The sequence below is a fragment of the Hemicordylus capensis genome, chromosome 1, assembly GCF_027244095.1.
Source record: "Hemicordylus capensis ecotype Gifberg chromosome 1, rHemCap1.1.pri, whole genome shotgun sequence".
Lineage (NCBI taxonomy): Eukaryota > Metazoa > Chordata > Lepidosauria > Squamata > Cordylidae > Hemicordylus > Hemicordylus capensis.
Window position 1 is genome coordinate 290,217,648 of NC_069657.1, and position 21,522 is coordinate 290,239,169.

General features: G+C 42.2%; 1 protein-coding gene and 1 long non-coding RNA gene across 16 annotated transcripts in view; one reads left to right on the top strand and one right to left on the bottom strand.

The window, feature by feature from the left end:
* The window catches only part of DLGAP2 (DLG associated protein 2), a 691,732-nt gene that overhangs the window by 614,425 nt on the left and 55,785 nt on the right, over positions 1–21,522 (top strand). For all 15 annotated transcript variants that reach the window (XM_053286136.1, XM_053286148.1, XM_053286135.1 and 12 more), the window contains 2 exons: positions 1,189–1,336; positions 6,247–6,466. In XM_053286136.1, the coding sequence (XP_053142111.1) occupies positions 1,189–1,336; positions 6,247–6,466 (368 nt within the window). The remainder of the gene's footprint in view (positions 1–1,188; positions 1,337–6,246; positions 6,467–21,522) is intronic.
* The window catches only part of LOC128340691 (uncharacterized), a 64,909-nt gene that overhangs the window by 17,237 nt on the left and 26,150 nt on the right, over positions 1–21,522 (bottom strand). The window lies entirely within an intron of this gene.

Genomic DNA, 21,522 nt, shown 5'->3' on the forward strand with positions numbered 1-21,522 from the left:
ATAATAATAGTTCTTGGTCTTGCTGTCAGTGTTCAGTAAGATTTGAGAAGGACTCAGTAGTTGTCTTGAGTACATCCTCAAGTAGGACATTTACAAGTTTGTGACTATTCTAGTTATTCTAATGTTTCAGATATCCAAATACCATTCATGCTGTTAAAGATCATGGCAGCCAACAGCACATGGGGTTCTATAGTAGATGGGCTGATTGTAAATGCTGTCCAGTCAACCAGAATGATTAGTACTGAGAGTGTTTCAGGGTATTTTTTATGATAGGAGGAGCTGAATATAGACAGGGTGTGTGGGTGCTATAGAATCTGAAGGAATGTACCGCTGAGGCACTTCCAGCCATATTGGGGCTTCTTGCAAAACTATTTGAATGCCCCCCTTTCTGTTTTGTTTTATATATGTTCAACAAATGCAATAAACAAACTTAAAAGATGAAAAAGTAGATAGAATAGAAAGATCGGACCCTTTTGTATAGCATAGTCAAGGTGTTTTCAAGGTTTATTGAATCATTTCCTGTATGTGCAAAAAGAAAACATATTACTGAATATGGAGCATTAAATAACGAGCTGTGCCATTGGAGTTAGCACCTTAGAGACTCATGCAAAGGTCTACAGTGTCTAGCATTTATGTACAAACATGCTATAATATATACTGTTTGCATCTCTCAGGTCATGTATACAATGACTTTGTGGAATGATATAATTGAGAAATGTGAATCATCTTCTCCAGAATTAGGCCACAATGTTTGAGTGAAATACATTGTGGGGTGAACTGTCCATGATGATCATTACCCAGATCTTTTCAGCCAATGCATGGATAGATAGATAGATGGAAAAACTGCCCACTTACAGTTTTTCTTTATTACAAAGCACTAATAGAGGTATTACATTTGGAAACAATTTTTTATCCAAGCCTCCAAGTATAATCCTCAAATGGTACCATTATTCTGTAATACATTTTAATTCACTGAACAACCTAAAACAAAAATATTTGAATTTTTAGATCCCCACCCCAGATATGAATCTGGGTCAGTCTGAGAGTCCCACATTTTCTCCAACTGATTGAGAGACCAGCCTTTGTTTGTATGAGCCAGACTAATTGGAGATTGATCCCACCTGGCTAGAACCTTTAAGACTAGTTCTCTAGTGCTGAAGACTGTATTCCCCTATCTTTTCTTAATAGCCAGAGCTACCTGCAAGCTGCAAGCGATGTGCCTGGTGGTCACAACCTGAATCCGTCGGCAAACTACAATTCCCCCAAGTTCCGATCAAGGAATCAGAGCTATATGAGAGCAGTCAGCACGCTCAGTCAGGCCAGCTGCATCAGCCAGGTTAGAAACTTTTCTATCTTATTTTCAGCTTTTAAAAAGCTGGCATTTATTGCATTTAACATTTTTTTATTTCTTAATTAACAACAGAGACTTGAGAATTTAAACCGTTCCAAGTAAAATGAATGGAATTTTAAGGGCTTAAGCTATCTGAGCTGTTCTAAAGACAAATACTGGGTAGAGATTAAAGAGATGCTATTAAGCAATTGGCTTCTGCACAAATGAAACTTGTTTTCTAAATAACACCAGAAGAGTCTTTGGTCTGCTTTACATACTAGTTTTGAAGGTGCACCATTGAAAGGGTTAACATGTACTCACAAATATATAATGTATGAAAGAGACAGACATTGATTGGGAAGCACGGGTCTTTGGTGGCAACCACACATCTCTGCAAATGTCTATTACAGCCAGAGGGGATGTCTGCAGAGGAAACCTCTCACATTCCACATTGGCTCTTAGCATTAGAAATGGGCTCACAAAGCACCATCCATCAAGGAAGAAGAAGAATGATGTGAGACAGAAGGATATTTTGTCCACATGGCTTCTGACTCTTTCTGCATATCTCTCCTCAACCCAGGTGCAAAGGAGTTGGCAATAATGTAAGATCAGGGCAGGTAAAAGGCTGACAGGTGCACATCAGATGTGGGTTTGTAATCCCCCAACAATGTGGTACATATCTACCCTTAATGCCTCTCTAAACATCCATTAATGCTTAATGACTACACAATGGATTGCATATATGATTTTTGCTTCCCCCTCCCCACTGTTATGCTCTCTGCTAGCAAATTGAATTTGCAAGTAGCGAATAAGATCACCATACTTATAACTTCATTAGCCCATCTTTCTTCCTTAATATCATTAGCATAAGACTCTTCAGAATAAGCATGTTTGTCTTTCCAAAGTATGTTGGTTCATTTAATTCAGTTAGAAATGAAATAATAATTATGAGGGTCAGATATAATTATTTTCAGAATAATTTAATGATTGGAGTGTATTGATGGAAGGTGACACGATCTGCCTTTCAGTCTGGTCAGAGGTTCTTCGCTGAAATGCTCATTAATTTGTTGAATCGAAAACTACGTGTTCTTATCAACTAGCTTTCTCTCTCTGATATTGGCTCAGAATACAATATTCTTCCTCTTTTGTGTGTGCGTTTGTATGCAAGCAGCCATGACCACTCTTAAACAGTGCATGTTATCTTAAACATGCACTGATATGAGCGGATGTTATGTCTGTGGACTGGGTGATCATGAATACACTGTGCAAAGGATGTGACATGATCACAGTAACTGGAAAAACTGCCATCACAACCTTGAACATTGCTATGGATGCATTTATGACCATCCAGTTCTCACATTACATCCATCCACACTAGTAAGGCTATTCACATGACTGGAGGTGGGTGGAAGGTTGCACAAAGCTTACTTTCCCCCAGATGATGGTTGAATGTTGGTGGGAACATGGACCGTGCTCCCGCACAATCTGCAGTGTTCCCAGAAGCACAGATCTCCAGAGCCTGGGACAATGTATCCTGACTCCCGGAAATACCATAATGCACTGCACAATGAGCATGGTGCATACCCCCTGGGAGACGGGAGCTCTAGGCACGCAGCAAGCTGCCCGAACATTCACATGGACCCCAGCACCACAGTTAAGGGCCCGCTTACACCCTTAATCTCGGCTACAGGCTGGGATAAAAAGCAGGGTTTGCTGTCAAAAGTATAAGCATTTTCCATTGATCCAGGAGTTGGATCCCAATGTATATATTCTTTACCAATATCATTTGTTTACCTGGATACGTATTAGGGATGTGCTGAAATGCAATTCAGCTGTCTGAATGGCCTGCACATCCCTTTAAAAACAAGGACTCACACAGCCCCTTTAAAGTGGAGGAGAGCAGCTCTATACCTGCTTCTCCTCTGTTCGCTGCCATTACTGCCATCCCATTAACCCCTTCCCCCCCCCGGCTATTTCCGCGTGCTGATGGGGCATCTCCCAGCTTCCCCTGCACGCCGGCAACAAACAGGGGTAGCTGGGAGATGCCCTGTCTGCACATGGGCATAGCTAGGAGGAGCGCCGGGACGGCAGCAATGGTCGCGAATGGAGGAGTAGCAGGTATGGACCTGATCTCCTCTGCTTTAAAGGGGCTGTATAAGCCCTTGAATTTAAAGGGTGATGCTGGCGATTTGGACAGCTGAATCGCTTTTCAGCACATCCCTCAGCACATTCTCAGTAGGGATGTGCACGAACTGGCAGATGGCTGGTTCAGAGGTGGGGGGGGCTACCTTTAAGGAGCAGAGATGGTGCTCTTACCCCCTCCCCCGACACACACACCATTTTTCACCTGCTGGCACTATGGCCCAAATCACTGGTATGGTGCAGCAGCATATCCCCTTGCTGCCCCAGTCAGTGCTTGGTCTGAAGTGGCCAGTGCATATGCGCACCGGCCACTTCCAGTCTGATGCTGACCGGGGAGTCAGGAGGATACGTTGCCGCCCCACCCCAGTGATTTTGGGCACAGTGCCAGTAGGGGAAATGTGCGGGGTGTAAGAGTACCCTTCCTGCTCCTGAAAAGTAATCTGCCTCCGTCGCCAAACCACCAGACCAGTTTGGAGGTCTGGAAAAGGACCTCTGAACTGGTTCATGTACATCCCTAATCCCTAGCATGTGTACTGAGTTTTTTTTTAAATCAATCTCCTATTATAAATGACACATTATAGATGAGTCACTTTTTCACCTAAGAAACAGCTGCTTCCTTTGTTCTTGAATAAATCCTCTTTCTAGCTGCTTTATTAATGTTCCACTTACTCTTGATTAGTATCTCAAAGTATATACTAAGCCCAAATGTAGACATTATTTATAAATTGACCAACCTTTTGGAACTTGAAAGCATCTTGCTTCTGTTTTATCATATATATATATATATACACACACACACACACACACACACACACACACATATATATATATATATATATATATATATATATATATATATATATATACACACACACACACAAACAGAGAGAGGGAGAGAGAGAGGAATTAGTTTAGAGTCCAAGTTGCTTATAATATTAGCCAGCTAGTTTTATAGCCATTCTGTGGATTATGCTCAGTGGAGCAAATGTATAGACCAGACCTCGGTATGCAAATGCAGTTTATTTGCATATGCCTGATTTTGATGGTTTACTAATTTATTCAATAAATAATGCCAGGTAATGTTGTTACTGTAAATTATAGTAGCCACTCCTGAACCAAAGACTATTCTGGTACTTAGCACCAAAGGATATGAAAGGGTTACTTTTTATTTTCCTGTGAAGAAGAAAAAAAATCCCTGATGAATCTATGAGCCATGGCATGTTGCTGCTCAATTGGTTTCTGTTTATGTATATGTGTAAGCTGCATTCTGGTCATTCCTGGCTTCTATACCAGTTTACAAAAATTCACAAAATAGAATTGCAAAGGAGCAGCCCTCAAGCACTAATACACCAATACGGCCTACAGTATATAGGGTAACCCAAACCTATTTTTGTGAGACAGCTAGTCTGTGATGTTGAGGCTACAACACCCATTTGCTTACAGTCCACCCCCACCCCCACCCCACCACCCCATCCCCGCTTCCTTTGCACCTCACATCTATTGCTGTAACAATATCCTGGTCTTTAAGTGATGCAATGGAACAAAGCAGAACTGTCAAGGCTGAGCAATTCTGAATACACAGGATATTAACAACAGCATGGCTGCCTCATACTTTAGTACTAGAAGGTAGTTACTTCTTTTGAAATGCAGTATTGCTCTTAGATGTACTCCTTGTCATGGTTCTTATCAACCCCTGATGTACCGAATGAGCTGCTCTCAGTGGATTAATCCTTTAACCACCTCAGAGAAAGGGCAGTAGGGCCACACATCTAATTGTTTTGCCACCTTTTTTAACAATGCTTGTATTTTTTTTAATCTAGTGGTGTTTGAGTGGAACTGTGGTATTTTTAGCCATATCCTTGTTAGGACTTGGAGCTGCTTCTCTGAGCTCAGCTTTAGAAAACAAATATGGAGGGCTGAAATATGTCAGAACTCTCCAATTATTTAATTCTAATGCATAGGTTTTGCAAATTAATGCTTGGGGGCTGTGTAGAAATTATTTCTATTTACGAATTATAGCCCAAAGTAAAAATCAGTCTCTAAAATCTAATCTCAAGCTAAAATCAGAACTGTCTGGCAGGTCTACTTAACACACAACTAAGAGTAAACTGAATGTAAAGTAAAGTTGTACCATCAAGTCCTGGTGACCACAGCACCATGGGGTTTTCTTTGGAAGAATACAGGAGGGGTTTACCATTGCCATCTCCTGTGCAGTATGAGATGATGCCTTTCAGCATCTTCCTATATTGCTGCTGGCCAATATAGGTGTTCCCCATAGTCTGGGAAACATACCAGAGGGGATTTGAACCAGCAACTTCTTGCTCCCTAGGCAAGTTACTTCCCCACTGCACCATTAGGTGGTATACTCAGTTAAATTATTCTGATGCATTTTAATGCATATTTCTAGGTTTGCTGGGTTTGGGCGGGATGAGGTACCGTGTTGATGTTGAAGTGGTGCTTTCAATGGCTACTCGTCTGGTGGCTATAGGCCACCTCCAGCCTCAGAGGCAAGATGCCCCTTTATACCAGTTGCAGGGGAGCAACAGCAAGTGAGAGGGCATGTCCTTAGCACTCGCCTATGGGCTTCTCAGAGGCATCTGGTGGGCCACTGTGTGAAACAGGATGCTGTACTAGATAGACCTTGGGCCTGATCCAGCAGGGCTGTTCTCATGTTCTTATGTATGTTCTTTTAAAGTGCTGAAGCCAATTCCATTTCAGACAAAGCAAGACAACAACAACAACAAAAACCAAATACAATGTTGTTGTTTATCTAGATGAGTGAAGCAGAGGTCAATGGGCAATTTGAATCTGTTTGTGAATCAGTGTTTAGTGAAGTTGAAGCTCAGGCAATGGATGCCCTCGACCTGCCAGGATGTTTCCGAACCAGAAGCCACAGTTACTTGCGTGCCATTCAGGCTGGTTACTCTCAAGATGATGAATGTATCCCTGCAATGGCATCTTCCAATATCACCTCAACCATCAGGTCAACAACAGGTAAGATGATCTACTCTGTTCCCTTTGCAACGACCAGGTCAAAAGATATAAATATGAAAACTGATGCATGAACTGAAGACTACATATGCATGTGCATATGTAGTGGTGGTTACTGTAAACTGCACAGAGACATAGGTTCTGAGTGGTATATAAATGTGCTAAATAAATAAAATAAATGTGCAACCAAGATGACTTATTATGGGGAAATGTACTCTGTTGAATGACTCTTTATTTTAACTCTAATATTGACTTAAATTTTGCATAATGTTAGGATCTTTAGCCATCTTTTCATGCTGTTGTTTTCATACAATATCTGGTACAAACAACTGTAAGTTCTGCTTTACTTAGTGTTGATTGCATCCAGCTCCTAAAAAAACCCAAAACCTAGAAGTGAGGAAACTCCATCAATTCACTTCCACATAGTTTGGCTCTCACATAGGCAGGTTTGCAGTTTAGCCATTAACCATAGAATTATAACTCAGTTGCCTGAGATAGACATCTAAATGACATCAGCTCTATAGTCCCTGAATTCCTCAAATTACTTGGAGGCTTGGGGGAAGATCAAAAAAGAAATTGGAGTGTAAATACATGGACATCTTGCCTAATGAAACACAAAAGCACCAGGAGAAGCTCTGGTGCTTCCGAAAAGTCCCACTCAACTCAGCTCCCTGCTGGTTCAATGGGATTTCACTTTCCCTGGAAGCCCTCTGACTCTGTGCCATCCAAAAGTGAAGGGGAGATCACTTAAATTCCCCCACTCGCACTTGTGTTAGTCTGGAACCCTTCAGAAGCACTACTTTCACACTAGTGCTTCTCCGGTTGTGTTGATGATTCATTAGCTAGGATGTCAGCCATTGTTCTATTCTAAGCATCGCATTCAGCAGAAAACCCTGAAAGTCACTTAACTTTCAGAGCAGGTTTGATGCCTGATGCATCATATATATAATTTTTCCATTTTTCATCATAAATCATTAACTGTGATAGTTACTCCACTCATTTGGGAGTCCTTAAACATGTTTATGGCTTCTTAAAAGCTGCTAATAAAACACACTTCCTTAAAGAGCTGCTAATAAAGAAAATTAGTGTCGTTAATTTTAGAGCCATTAATTAATTTTTTTTTTTTTTAAAGTGGAATATTTTCCACACATAACAAAAAACTAGCAGCTAATAAGTTCTGTCTTATATGAGATCTTTCAAACCTATATTTTGGTCCCCAAATATATGTGCATCAGCAATCTGGGATCAGTGTTTCGCAAGGGCCACCTTCTTCAGTAGCCCTCTTTATGTAGTTACAGTGCCAAAAACAGGTGGGAAGTTCCACTACAGCACTGTCATTCACCCCCTGGACATCACCGCTTATGACTACAGCATAGGGGTGTGCAAACAGGTTCAACCCTGAACCTGTTCCAGGTTGAACCAGTTCAGTTCAACCATTCACGGTCCAACTTAACACACACCCCACATTTGGTCTGACCTCAGACCTAACCACCACCACCCCAACAGTTCGAGGGGTTCACGATTGTTTTTTTAAAAAAATCTTTTTTACCCTTAGCCCCTTCAAAGGGCTTCTTCTAGGCTGTGGGGAGGGGGGTCTGTGAAGGTTCTCCCTCCCCCCACCGGCCTTGGTCAGCACCTCCGTGGCCCTGTTTACAGCCTTTTTTGGCCTGTTTGGGCCTGAGTATTTTGGCGCAGCAGCCATTTCCTCCACCACTGCTCATACACAAATGGCCTCTGTGAAGCCTGGCATGGCCCAAGGCCTCACAGAGACCATTTGTGCATGAGTGGTGGTGGAGAAAATGGCCGCTATGTTGAAATACTCAGGCCCGAATGGGCCGTAAAAAACGGTAAACCGGGCCACGGCGGTGCTGACTGAGGCCGGCAGGGGGAGGGGGGACCTTCGCAGACCACCACCCTCCTCGCAGCCTAGAAGAATCCCCCCAAAGGGGCTAAGGGTTAAAAAAAAATTAAAAACAAATTTGCAAACCCGCCCCCTGGACCAAACCAAACCGGGGAGGTGGAGTTCTAAGGGGTGCCGGCCAGACCGAACTGGTCCAGTCTGGACTTGAACCAAACGGAGCCAGCCATTTCCATGCACATCCCTACTACAGCAGCATTGGTTTGGTGCCAAAAGCTGCTGATCATGGAAGCGGCAGCCATCGCTGTTACGGCAGGTGCTTTTTCTCACAGACACCACAGTAACCAAGAGTACCACTGCACTCAATAGCATGTGAAGTGGGATAATATGAACCTGTTGTGGACATCACCCCCATGACCTCTACTGGAGCTAAAGGGCAACTTAGCCCCTGCCTAACAAACAGTCCATGACACTGGGGAAACAAGGATCGAGTCTGGTGGTGAGAGGGTTAAATCACCCTTGCTCTTCTCTTCCTGCTCCTTCCTTGCTCCCTGACTCAGTGTAGAGGAAAGGTGCAGTCTCCTCATCAGCTGCTTTGTTCCTACTTATGAAGTCAATAGAGCAAGATGTGCAGGCACTCTGCATACACAATCTCCAATCCTGCAAGACTCCAGATCTTGGGGGAAGCCTGAGAATGATTCCATTGCCATGGCAGTGGAGACACAGCCAGCCTTGATGTCTGCAGCATACAGCAGCCCTAAACAAGATCCACAGGGCTGAATTTTCCCCTTCCACCATTTGAGAACATCTCTGCAGCCTAGAGTTACCTAGAACTGGTCTGGACTGGAGTCTTCAGGAATAAGTATCAATCTCCTGGTGACGACTGAAAGCAGTCCTGGAGACATTAATGGCTGGATATTATGGAATATACTGGGGGGAAATATTGGTGGCAGTGGAGGGAGGGAAATCTTCAGAAACAGCATCACTCAGGAGTTGGCAGCCCTACTCCAGCTTTCAAAGAACTGGGACTCAAACACCAGTCCGTTAAAATAATAATCAAAGGTCGTTCTCTGGGTGTCCCCACCACCAGACACCTTAACTAGACAGCTCCCACCAGAGGTAGATGGCTATCCCTTTCTCATAAGCTGTAGAGTTTCCTTCTGAGACCAGTTTGCCTGGAGCCCATTACTAACGTTTACAAGCTTGGCAAAAAGTCTCCATTTTCTCTTGAGCTTTCAATGTCAGCTGCATTTGACTAACTGTCTCTGCTTTTTTAGCTGCTGCTGCTAATGATGATAATGATAATGCTTTTTTAAATTTTTGTCTTAGTTTATTTTTAATTGTTCGTACTGGTTTTATATGACTATAGTTGTTGTGTGAGATGCCTTTTATACAGTGAGCATGCCTGATATTGTTTGTTGTCTCATCCCAAACATGGAAATACTGACCTCATGGCTTGATCCTTGCGTGGACTTTATTGCTGTGGTTTGAGAGCTCTAGAGACTTGTGTGGGATTTATGTCATCATGCGCCCCCCCCCTTCTCTCTCTCTCTCTCGTTGCAGTAAATTCAATTGCAGTTGCACTCCAAATTATATCATTTTTTCCTAAAAGTTTATACTGTATTTATAATATAAAATAGTCATGATATGTATGGCTGGATATTTTGACTGGACTGCAGGGCAGGAGAATAATTTAAAACCAGCTAGCATACCACCCAACCAACATTAAGTACATTTTCAGTCCCATTTGTTTTCTTATCTTGATTATTTTATACTTTATGAAAAATGGTCTGTCTTGATTAGCAGTCTTCTGATTAAATGAAGTGATTCTGACTGTTGAAAATGTCAAAGTCTCGTTATATACATGAAAGGAATCTTTCTCAACTTTTGAGCTTATCAAGTAATATCTTGCTGTGATACTTTATCCATCTAACTTGTTAAGCAATGTATAGGAAGTCTGGAGAAAGAAGTGGAACCATCGATCTAAATGTCACCAAATTCAGAAGGCTGAAAAATCTGGATTTTCTGCAGGCATAGTAACTTGTAACTACTGAAATTATCCATACCACTGCACAAATCAGCTCTTGGCTTCTGTGAAAATGCTGGAATGAGTAAAATATTCAAATGGATAATATATTGGATCTGCAAGCAAGTGTAACAATTATATGATACAGTGTTAAATGAAACTTTCAATTTCCAAAACAAGTTATTAGCTTTTAAATGATGAAGTGACTATTTAATATTTTTGCATTTGAAATGCATGAGGCAGCAGTTTTCATTTCACATTATTTTCACACTTCAAATGACCATTTGCTTATTAATTTAAAGCAACCAAATTAAATATATTGCAGCATGTTGGAAATAATTTGATAAGTCTAGTCTTCTGCGTTAAAAGGCAGAAAGGTCAGACTTTAATTTTAAAATGGTTGAAAATGGACTGCTTTGAATATTTAGGAAGTTAAATAATATGTCAGATTAATGATTTTTTCTTTAAATGTTGAGCCATAGAAGAGGTTTCTTGGAAAAGTAATATTGTTACTTGCTGAACTTGAACAACTCTTGCTGATACTTGGTTGTAGCCCTTCTACTTCATTCATCTTTTCATCATCTACTGTATTTCCTAATAGCAAACTTGCTAAATTTCATGAAGGCATTTTTTAGGGTTGCACAGACAATTCCAGTTAAAATCTGTCGACATTATTTAGCACTATGTTTCCATACACACCAAATGGGGTGTGGGACACAATATGTGCAAATAGGACCCAGAAAAGAGATGTGTATTTTGCCAGCACTTGCATGCTAGTGTCTGTGCCCTGGCCATGCAAAAATGTTCCAAAGCCATGCCTGGGAGACCCCCAAAGACTTCTGGCAGCCTTGGTTCACTATGTGGCCTGCCTAGACATGATGTGTGAGCTCCATGACTGGAACTCCTGGTGTCTTCTTTTTCAAAAAGCTGTTGAGGACCATTTGGATCTACCACCCTGCCAGCCTGGGCCATGTTACACTAATAAAGGGTAGGCAACCTTGATTCTCCAGCTGCTGTTGAACTACAACACTCCCATCATTCACAGCCACAATGGGGAACCAAGGTTACATACTTCTGCACTAGTACAAGAATGTTCCACTAAGGATAGTCCACTAAGTCACTAAAAATGGTCCACTAAGTCAAGAACTTGTGTTCTGGACTAGCATTGTACCACTGCAAAAGGGTGCACTTCCTGCTGTGAAACCTCTTTCTCAGTCCATGTTTCAGAATTTTTATTCATTGCACTAACACAGCCACTGAAGACTCCAGTCATGAAACTCTCAACTGATGTCTAGTTTGGCTAAGAAGGTGCTTCTGGATGGAGCATGCATGAGGTATTCAGAATCTAGCTGGATTGCCAAGTTACTTGCTGTGTCCAGGGTAGTTTTCACATGCAGCCATGTTCTGAACACTCCCATCACCTACTCCCCACATTTTGAGTGTTCGTGAGATTTGATTGCCTGCCACTGTCATATCCTTATCCATTTCTTAAAGAGGTATTGATGACTGCTTTGCCACAATAAACAAAGAACAGTTTTTCAGCATCAGGAGGTTTAAGTGACAGGCACCATCATCACTTCTAAATCATGAAGCTACCTGAGATTATGTGGGAGACTGCAATTCTATGTTCCTGGCAGGTGGAACATTCATCCTCTCTGAATGTGGGAGAGCTTTCTAGCATGCAAACTCAGCCTGGAAAAAAGCAGTACCACATGATCCTTCTGAATGGCATGATTCACTTCTAAGTGTATTTTTTTCTGCATGCACCTCAAGAAAAAGCACGTTGTTCTAGTAAGAACTTATCAACTTACTTTCCTTTCACTGACTCTACAACTGGACTAAATGTGGTTCAAACTGAGGGCCACAAGTTAGATCTCTTGCACCTCAAATGTTTAGGTGACCGCCATCTTGGATCAGGGTGGATGACATCATTACAAACTACACCACTGAGGTGTCCCTGTGTGTCACTCACAACAACAGTACCAAATTTGGTTCAAATCGGTTAAACAGTCCTCAGGTTAGTGCACTTGCACCTCAAAAGTTATGCCACCGCCATCTTGAATGGAAGTGGATGACATCAATCTACGCTGTTGAGGTGTTCCTATGTGTCCCTACAGCTGTAGCAAATTTAGTTCAAATCGGTTAAGTGGTTCACAAATTACCTCACTTGCATCTCAAACATTTATGGTTCTGCCATAGAGAATTAGGGTGCATGACATCATCACAAACTACACCACTGAGGTGTCCCTGTGTGTCACTCACTACAGTGGTTCCTAATTTGGTTCAAATCGGTTAGACAGTCCACAAGTTAGCCCACCTGTACCTCAAACATTCACACATCTGCCATCTTGGATTGGGGTAAATGATATCATTACAAACTATGTCATTGAGGTTTCTCTATGTGCCCCTACAGCTGTACCAAATTTGGTTCAAATCAGTTAGATAGTCCTCAGGTTACCGCACTTGCGCCTCAAATGTTTAGGCATCTGCCATCTTGAATTGGGATGGATGACATATCACAAACTACACCATTGAAGTGTACCCATGTGCCCCTACAGCTGTAGTAAATTTGTTCAAATCAGTTAGACTGTCCAAAAGTTAGTGCACTTGCGCCTCAAAAGTTTACATGTCTGCCATCTTTAAGTGGGGTGGATGACATCATCACAATCTATACCATTGAGGTGTCCCTATGTGTCCCTACAGCTTTAGCAAATTTGGTTCAAATCAGTTAAGCGGTTCACAAGTTAGCCAACTTGTGCCTCAAACATTCACACATCCACCATCTTGGATTGGGGTAGATGACATTATCACAAACTATGCCATTGAGGTTCCCCCAGACAATTGTACCTGATTTGGTTCGTATCGGTCCAGGCATGGTGAAGTTGATGGGCCGGGGTGGGGTGGGGACACACGGAATGCTGAGTGATCTCATAAGCCTACTGAAAAGTAGGCTAAAAGGAATTCAGTATATTAATAAATATGAGCCTTGTAGCCCAGGTGTAATTACTGTATTTTTAATGTTTGTGCACTGTCTACTTTGCAGATAAATACAGTCATTAGCTCAAAGTGGTAACAATTCTTTTTCTCATTGGATTTCTTTTGAATTTGACAATGTTTGCTATCCCGGCAATGCATGTGGTCAAATGAGGCACTTGCATACTATTCAAGAGCTCTCAAAGGTCAGGCTGATAACTGAGGAGAGGTTCTAACTCACAGTTTTTTCTGGTCCAACTTCCTGTTATCTCCACCACTCGCTTTATCTAATTTGCTGATATTTGATCTAGGTGTATAACTAATCGAGTTAGGCTGTTAGATTCCCCTCTCTGCCCTAAATACATTTGCTTGGAAGTGAATTCTGTTAACCTAAATGGTTCTTAATTCCCAGTAAGCTTTCTTCAGATTGCAGCCTAAATAAAAAATAAAATGCACACATCAGCTCAAAACAAAAGCAACACGCTGAAGCAGAAACTAAAGCACGCCCGCTGGTACTAAAGGAAATAAATGAGTATTGTAGAATAACCTGAAAATGGCCAAAGAGGTCCTGGCAGACCATCAAGTGGAATGAGTCTCTAAGGAGAAACCCAAAATGAAAAAGCTCAGGTTTTGGTCTCTTAAATTTTGATCCTGGGAACTGATAACAAGAGCTTTGCGGTTCATTTCAGATGCATTAGTGGGATACGGCTTGAAAGGCTGTCTTTAAAACAAACATCCTCGACCATTGTGGCTTGAGTTAAAGGTTATTGTGAAAGAGCTGAGAACTTTTGCTCTTGAGGCTGATAAAGTGAACACTAGCAAGATGGCATTCTGGAAGCTGCATTAAGGTCATGCTCCCTGGAATTATGCAAATCACTTTCAATCAGTCATCTCACTGACCCCATAAAGCCAGCTGTTAAGAGGTCAGTACGTTGGAGGAGTCAGACTCTTCCATCTGCAAGTGAGTAGCAGGGAACATTTTTTTTAAAAAAAACACACAACCCCAAGCAGTCTTGGTTACTGGGTACTTCTGGCTAGCAAAGACTTCTATGCATTTAATTATATATTTGCCTGTACTTCTAAATCCAATTGATTCAAGCATGATCACACAGCAGGAAGAAATTGGATGCTGCTAGAATCATAAGGTTCTTAAATATATCCTCCAAGGTTACTTGAGGTGCACAGTGGGGAGCTGTGAAGTCATCTGTGACACCAACTTGTTCTAATTATGCCTAAGGTCTACTTTTTATGGAAGAAGGGATTAATCATTAGTGCACCATAGTGTGGATTGTCGACTAGATTGTATGCCATGATGTGATGAATTTACCAGCACACTGACCATTTCGCATGGGCATCCTGAATTACAATGCACTATCCGAAGTGTTGAGCTAACATGTGAAAATACAGTGGTCTTTTCAGCATTCACATGTGTAGAATGTAGTGTCTACACAGTCTGCCTTGTCTTCTAGTAGGAATCCGTGTATGGAGGTAATCAGTTTCTGTATGGCTTGTGGAGACTGCAAACTTTATATAAGGGTTCTCTAAAGCCCTATTCAGATATTGTGCATACTTGCATCCAAATGTTGTTAGGCACCCCCAGCCCTCATGGGTGTTTTGCTGTTATATTGTGTGGCACCACAGCTCTTGCCTGCTATTGATCAGTTCTTGCAAGATCAATTCTACTATTGTAACCTTCAATTCATTCATATTTGGCATGAATACAGGATTGTTGTGTCAGCAGCTGTGGGAGAAGGAGCAGCAGCAGCAAGGATACTGGACACTGAGCTTGCTGACAGGTTTATGAATGACCTTGCTGAAGTGAAACCATGGCATGAAGTAGATTAGTGGAGCTCAAGGTCTCCTGTTAGCTACCCCTATGTTTAAGAACTATACCCTAAAAACAAATGAACTTTAGTCTGCAGCCCATGGATTCCTGACAAATGAATGGCTGTATTCTGCTTTATGTGTTTGGTATGGGTCTCTTGTATAGCAAAATAGTCCGGGTCCAACCTTTCCCCGTTCTCTTCTGATTCCGTCACTCTGGGGAAGCTGGTAAAGGCTTAATGGCCAAAGAACCAGACAAGGAAAGTGCTGATTGTTGAATAATTGGCATCTAACCACCGAGTCCCAGACTTTTGGAAAGAAAGCATTGAGTTTAATCCTTAATTAATCCTTGATTAATGTGAGGGGTGACCCTGCTGACACGTTAGAGGGTATAAAACCTAAGGGCTTCGATACCCAGAGAGCAGATCCAGGAGATGTGTCTTTACCCTCTCCAATACTGCAGCATCCTCGCATAGCTTCCCCAGCTTCATGCATCTCATCTTTCTTCAAGCTCCAGCATCAGTAATCATCAGGATAAACCATGGTCTGGCCAATCAGTTGGTTTCCCTGCACCTTTGGTAATGAACTTTACCTGTTCCCTTCCCCTCCACTCTTAGGTAACCTGCTTGTATTAGAGTAAGGTAAATCAGCTTTGTTTGCCAGAACCTTATATCTGTTATGCCTCTCAAAATTCGACCTCATTAAGTAAAATTATAAAAGCCATCCCTGGTTTGATTTCTTGTGTCTCCTCACACACTCACTGGGTGAACCCCTCTCAGTTGGTAGTCAATAATAAAATGATACACTATTGGCACACTGGTACACTGGTTGGGCCCTGTTGAATCAAAGTATAGAGGTTCTCAGGCAAATTGAGGAGTTAAGCTTGCAAATATAAATTGGTATGGTAAACCAATGGTAAATTGGTTTAGGCAGCCCGCTGGTATAAATGAGCATCTGAAGTATTTTGTTTATTAAGCTTGGAGATATAAACTGATACGCAGGGGTGTTTAGTCAGCCTGCTGGTAGAAATTGGTATCTTAGTTGATTTTGCTTGCTTGTATAAGCTGATACCCGGAGTACCTGGTAGCATACTGACTGAGAAGAGAAGGTGGATAACAACGTCTGTACACTTGTACATGTTTTTGTCTGAATGACTGTACCTGTCTTCATTTTAAAATTGAACCTGAGTACAGGTTCCTGAAATGCCTGGTCAGATGGGAAGTGCACTGCTGTACCTGTGTTCAACATAACATGTTAATAACTGTACTTTGCACAGTTCTGTACTTCTGTACACTGTACACAGTACATATTGGATATAATGTGTGAATAATAGGGCTTAAGAGAATTTGTAATTACTGAGTCCATTTCATGCTGAGATGGGAGAAGTTACCCCATCACTAAGAATTACCTAGATGGATGTATGAGTGTGAGAAGGGGCATAAATACGTAGGGCCATCCTTTCATCTCCTTTCAGAAAATGCTGCTCTTGATTGTCTTTCCATCTTGAAACTTTTACCTCAAAATTCAAAATCTGAATGCTTTCCCTTGTTGGCAGTTCTTCGTTATTTTGGCAGGCTTCAAATATGAAATCTCATGAGCTGCCAACTGTTAAATACTGCCACAATTTCATGTTATCTATCATATGCTGTCAGATAAAATATATCATTATATGCCACCTATCAAATACTGCCAGATATTAAATACTACTGTCTGCCAACCACCATATACTGCTGAAAGGTTTAAACTGCCTTTGGAGCAATCCTAGATTTTTAAAGAAATCTCTCAGGAGTTCCTTGTCCAGAAATATGGACAGGTTTCTCCCAAAAAAAGACAGCTTGCCATCCACCACTACTGATCTTCTTTTGCACTCTGCAACCACTAGGAAAGACTGGGTATCCATTATGAATAACACACTGTCAGGCTCTCAGTATAGCCATCTGCCTTCCTCTGCCAAAGGAGGTTGAGGTGGCCCCAGAGTTCTCATCTAGGGGAGTTTAAGGGCTTGTTCCATTCACCAGCCCTGCACTAGTGTTGCCACCCCCAAGGCTCAGTCCCAAGGCTCCTTCCACGCCAAGCTCCCCTCTTCCTGGACTAGCCCCTCATCATTGGCCAGTCCTCCCTTATGTCGCTTCTGACAGCTGGGGCAAGGCTCAAGAGATCTTGCCTTAAGATCTCATGAGAGCCGCTTCCAATCCTGCAAAGCTATGCCATCTGTTGATGGCGAGGCAACATCTCCCTGGCAGGGCCAGCGTGAACACCTCTGGGTAGAGGTCTTGATATCTACTACTTCCCCCGCCCAATAGGGTCCTCCCTACAAGACCCTGACAGGAGAAGGCCTGACATGAAGCTCATTGCATTTACCCACAGTGATCGGCTCCACTGCAGAGATTCTCCTACACACACACTTGGTTTACAATGGACAGCAAAGAGGCTCAACAGTACCCTACATGAGTTGACTGTACATCCTAAAACATGAGCCTAAACTTTCTGCAACACTTGGTATCATTGGATCATGCAGGATTTCTTAGCAGACAAACTGATCCATAGCATAATGTCAAAATCAGCAGTTGTGTGTCAGATACAATCAAATTTCATTGGACATTATTCAGACTAGTGTTGTGAGACTATGGGCCCATTCAGACGTACTGAACTGCGAGTTCAGTGAACCTGAGGTTCTCTTGTCTGTCCCCCAACCTACTCCCAGATGAGCTGGAGCTGCGTTCTTGGAGCCTAGAAAGGGGCGGAAACTGACTGTTCAGCCTTTCCAAGACCCAGGAAGGAAAGCTGTGCCAGCCAATTTTCTGGGACCCACAAGATTGTGAGGATGTTCTCACCAGCAGCCAAACCTGGGCTTGGCTACCCGTGAGATCCATGAGGATCCCATTGGTACTGTGGCACCAAACCCAGTGCTGAAGCCCGGCCCTTAGCCAAGGTTAATGGCACAAATGAACCCTTAACCCAGTTCCCGAAACTGTGTGTCAGTGCGACCTGTTGGCAGCTCACGCTGACACAGAAATGGGTGCCTAGAGTGCCCATCCCCTGGGGGAATCCCCCGGTGTACTATGCTCGGTGTGCAGTGCACTGTGGGATACTGGAGGCCAGGATAATGAGTCCCAGCCTCAAAGTGATCCAAGCTCACGGAGCAGCGTTGATCATCTGGGAGCGGACTCTATGCTCCCACCGCACTCACCTGGGGGGAAGGCAAGGTTTGCGAAGCCCTCCCTCTGCCCGCCCACCTGGTAGGTCAAGAGAACAGCCTCTGTGTGAGAGAGATATTTTGTGCAACAATTAGCTAGTGTTCCATGCTGTGCTCAACATGTTGCATTAACACAAGAATGTGTCTGGGACATAGGTTTCTTTCTCCGTGCAACTTCCATGCTCCATCCTTATGTTAGCACAACAGCATTAGACTAGTCCCAAGAGTACGGAATATGGCAAGCTAATATTTGATGAATATGTAATTGTTAAGAAAACAGTATGAGAAGAATATCCAACACTGACATGAGCAAAGTACAATCTGGGAAACAAATGCATTTTAGCTCTAGCTTTTTAAAACAAAGTTTGTACTAAATTCCTGAATAAGTAAATAAATGCAATATGCATGCCATACAATATATATACTATGCCATAATTCAATAGCTGCTGTTAAAATTGCTGATATTATGGTGGTCACTGTATGTGTGCATTTAAGCACATAAAAAAAATTAATACAATGAATGTACACAAAGCTCTCCACTCTTATGATTCACACTGTGACTACTTAATTAGTACTGCCAGAGCTCCTAGGAATTGTTTGACACTTCATCCTCTGCAGAAAGTATAGAGAGCATGTCTGGCATAGCATTTATGGATTCTGAAATTGTGCCAGCTTTAGAGCACAGAAGAGTAAATTCTGTTTCCTATTGAAAGGAAGAAAGGATTGTCTAGAGAGGAAAAGCAATGGAGCTGTTGTCAATACTTACCTTTCCTCGGGATACTAACTGCTTGCTACATGATAGTCTTGCTAATTAACAGATCTAAAATAGAACCATCAGCTTTTGCTTAGTTTTGGTTGCATCTCTCTAACTGTAATGCAAATGGCCAGGTGGCTGACCTTGACACCTTGGCTAATTTTGTAAAGTAACATTAGAAAATGTTAGCCTTTGCTAGCTCTTTGTCTTGGTTTTTCCAGTGCGGAGCCAATGGTTTGCCGATTTGTTTCCCATTATCCATGCATTGCTTCTGCTCTCAAAAGAGTTTCAAAGTAACTTACAACTATTTAATACAGGGGTGTAGCTATAATTGAGCAGATGGGATCAAAGAACCTGGGCCCCCAAGCTCTAGAGGGCCCCCAGCTCCACCCCTCCCTATGTTCTTCATTATCTCCCTCACTCTGAGGGGCCACCAGGTAGGGGGCGTGAACACGGGCCCCCTCTCCCCTAGCTGCACCTCCGATTTAATACAACTTATAATTAAAACCTAAAATAAGAAACTCAATTCAAACCAAAGGAGTGGAACAAAAATAACAGTTCCATATAGCCAGAGCAGCATAAAACATGGTTGTCTCTCTATCCCTTCAAAGATGCTGTAGAATGAAAAGGCTGTGACCAGCCTCCAATACACAAGGAGGGAGCCAGCATGACAAGCCTTTAGGCACAAGGCCTTTCAGCAAAATGGTGCCGCTCCTTCCAGATACTTTCCTCACCTCAAGGGCCATGCCTTCATGCTGCTCCTCGGTTTTAAATTTACAGTTTCATGCCTTAGATGGATTTTATTTCAGTTTGGTTCCCTGTCAAAGTTAGGGCTTCTCAATGTTTTCTTTTTTCTTTTTCTTTTTTTTAAAGGAGGAGGGGAAGCATTCACTTTAAAAAGTGAAGGTTAGTGCTACAAACATGTGTTTGAAAATGCATGCAGTGTTTGAAACAGGAAACAAATTCTGGTAAGAACTAATCTGCCTACTTTCCTGTCACTATAATCTTAATTAATAATTACCTTTCTCACAAGTTAGCCCACTTGAGCCTTAAACGTTCACACATCCACCATCTTGAATTGGAATGTATGACATTATCACAAATTATGCCGTTGAGGTATCCTTATGGGTCACTCACTACAACTGTACCAAATTTGCTGTACGGAGCCCAAATAGGACCTGTCAGCAACTTTATGGCTTTAGAAACCCTGCAATCTAAATTTCTGAGATCTATATTGTTAGTCCCCCGATGCGTGCCCAATGCTGCGCTCAGACGAGAGGTGGGTATGATTAGATTGGAAACTTGCTATTGGAGGACTATCATATTATTTTGGTTAAAATTTGTCTTCTCTTGCGTAGGACTGGCCCCCCTTATTAAGACTGATTGTTTCCGATTTAAGTGGCAGACCCAAATTGCTGACAAATTGGCTCATTATGGTTTCTCTCAGGATGAGATTATAAAATTGGGATACGATCGTGCCAGGATTGAGATTAAACAACGTATCATGGACATGGAACTGCAGGAAGAAGTCGCTTCTCTGCCTAAGAATATCTTTCTAGGGGATCAAATCTTCAACACTAAACCAGCTAGCTATCTAAGTCTAGTTACCATCCCCAAATTTAAACGTGCTCTGACGCTCGCCCGTCTTAATGCGCTTCCATCTGCTGTCATGGAGGGAAGATTTAAAGGTACCCCTTTTTCTGCTCGACTTTGCCCTTGCGGGTCTGGTCAAGTGGAGACAATTGCGCATGCCATACTTTATTGTAACTTTTATAGGGACACCCGCTTAAGATTAGTGTCCCCTTTGTTGCAACATTTTCCCGGGCACTTGGACGACTTCTATTTGAAGCACTTATTGTCCAGTTCTGATGACAACCTAATCATCAAAATGGCAAGGTATTGTCATATCATTTGCACCATCCGCTCAGGTTTTTAATAATGTTCTGTTCTTTTCTTTTCTTCCCCTGTGATTCTTGTTTCATGATTGCAATGGAGGGTGCCCTGTTTAATAAGGTTTTCAGTCAGACCTATTTGGAGTTCACCATAACTGTTCCAATTTTAACTTGGTACTATTGTGTTATAATCCGTTTTATTATGCTGAGTCTCTTTTCTTATATGTAAGCATGTAAGTATGTATGTTTTAGCTATGCACTGGTCCATGACCGTAATAAAGGACTGACTGACTGTACCAAATTTGGTTCAAATCAGTTAGGTGGTCCACAAATGAGCCCACTTCATGCATCTGCCGTCTTGAACTGGGGTGCATGACATCATTACAAACTCTGCCATTCCTATGTGTCCCTACAGCTATAGCAAATTTGGTTCAAATTGGTTGGGAGTTCACAAGTTCGTTCACTAAGACTCAGATGTTCACGCATCCACCACCTTGACTAGGGGTGGATGATATCATCACAAACTATGCCATTGA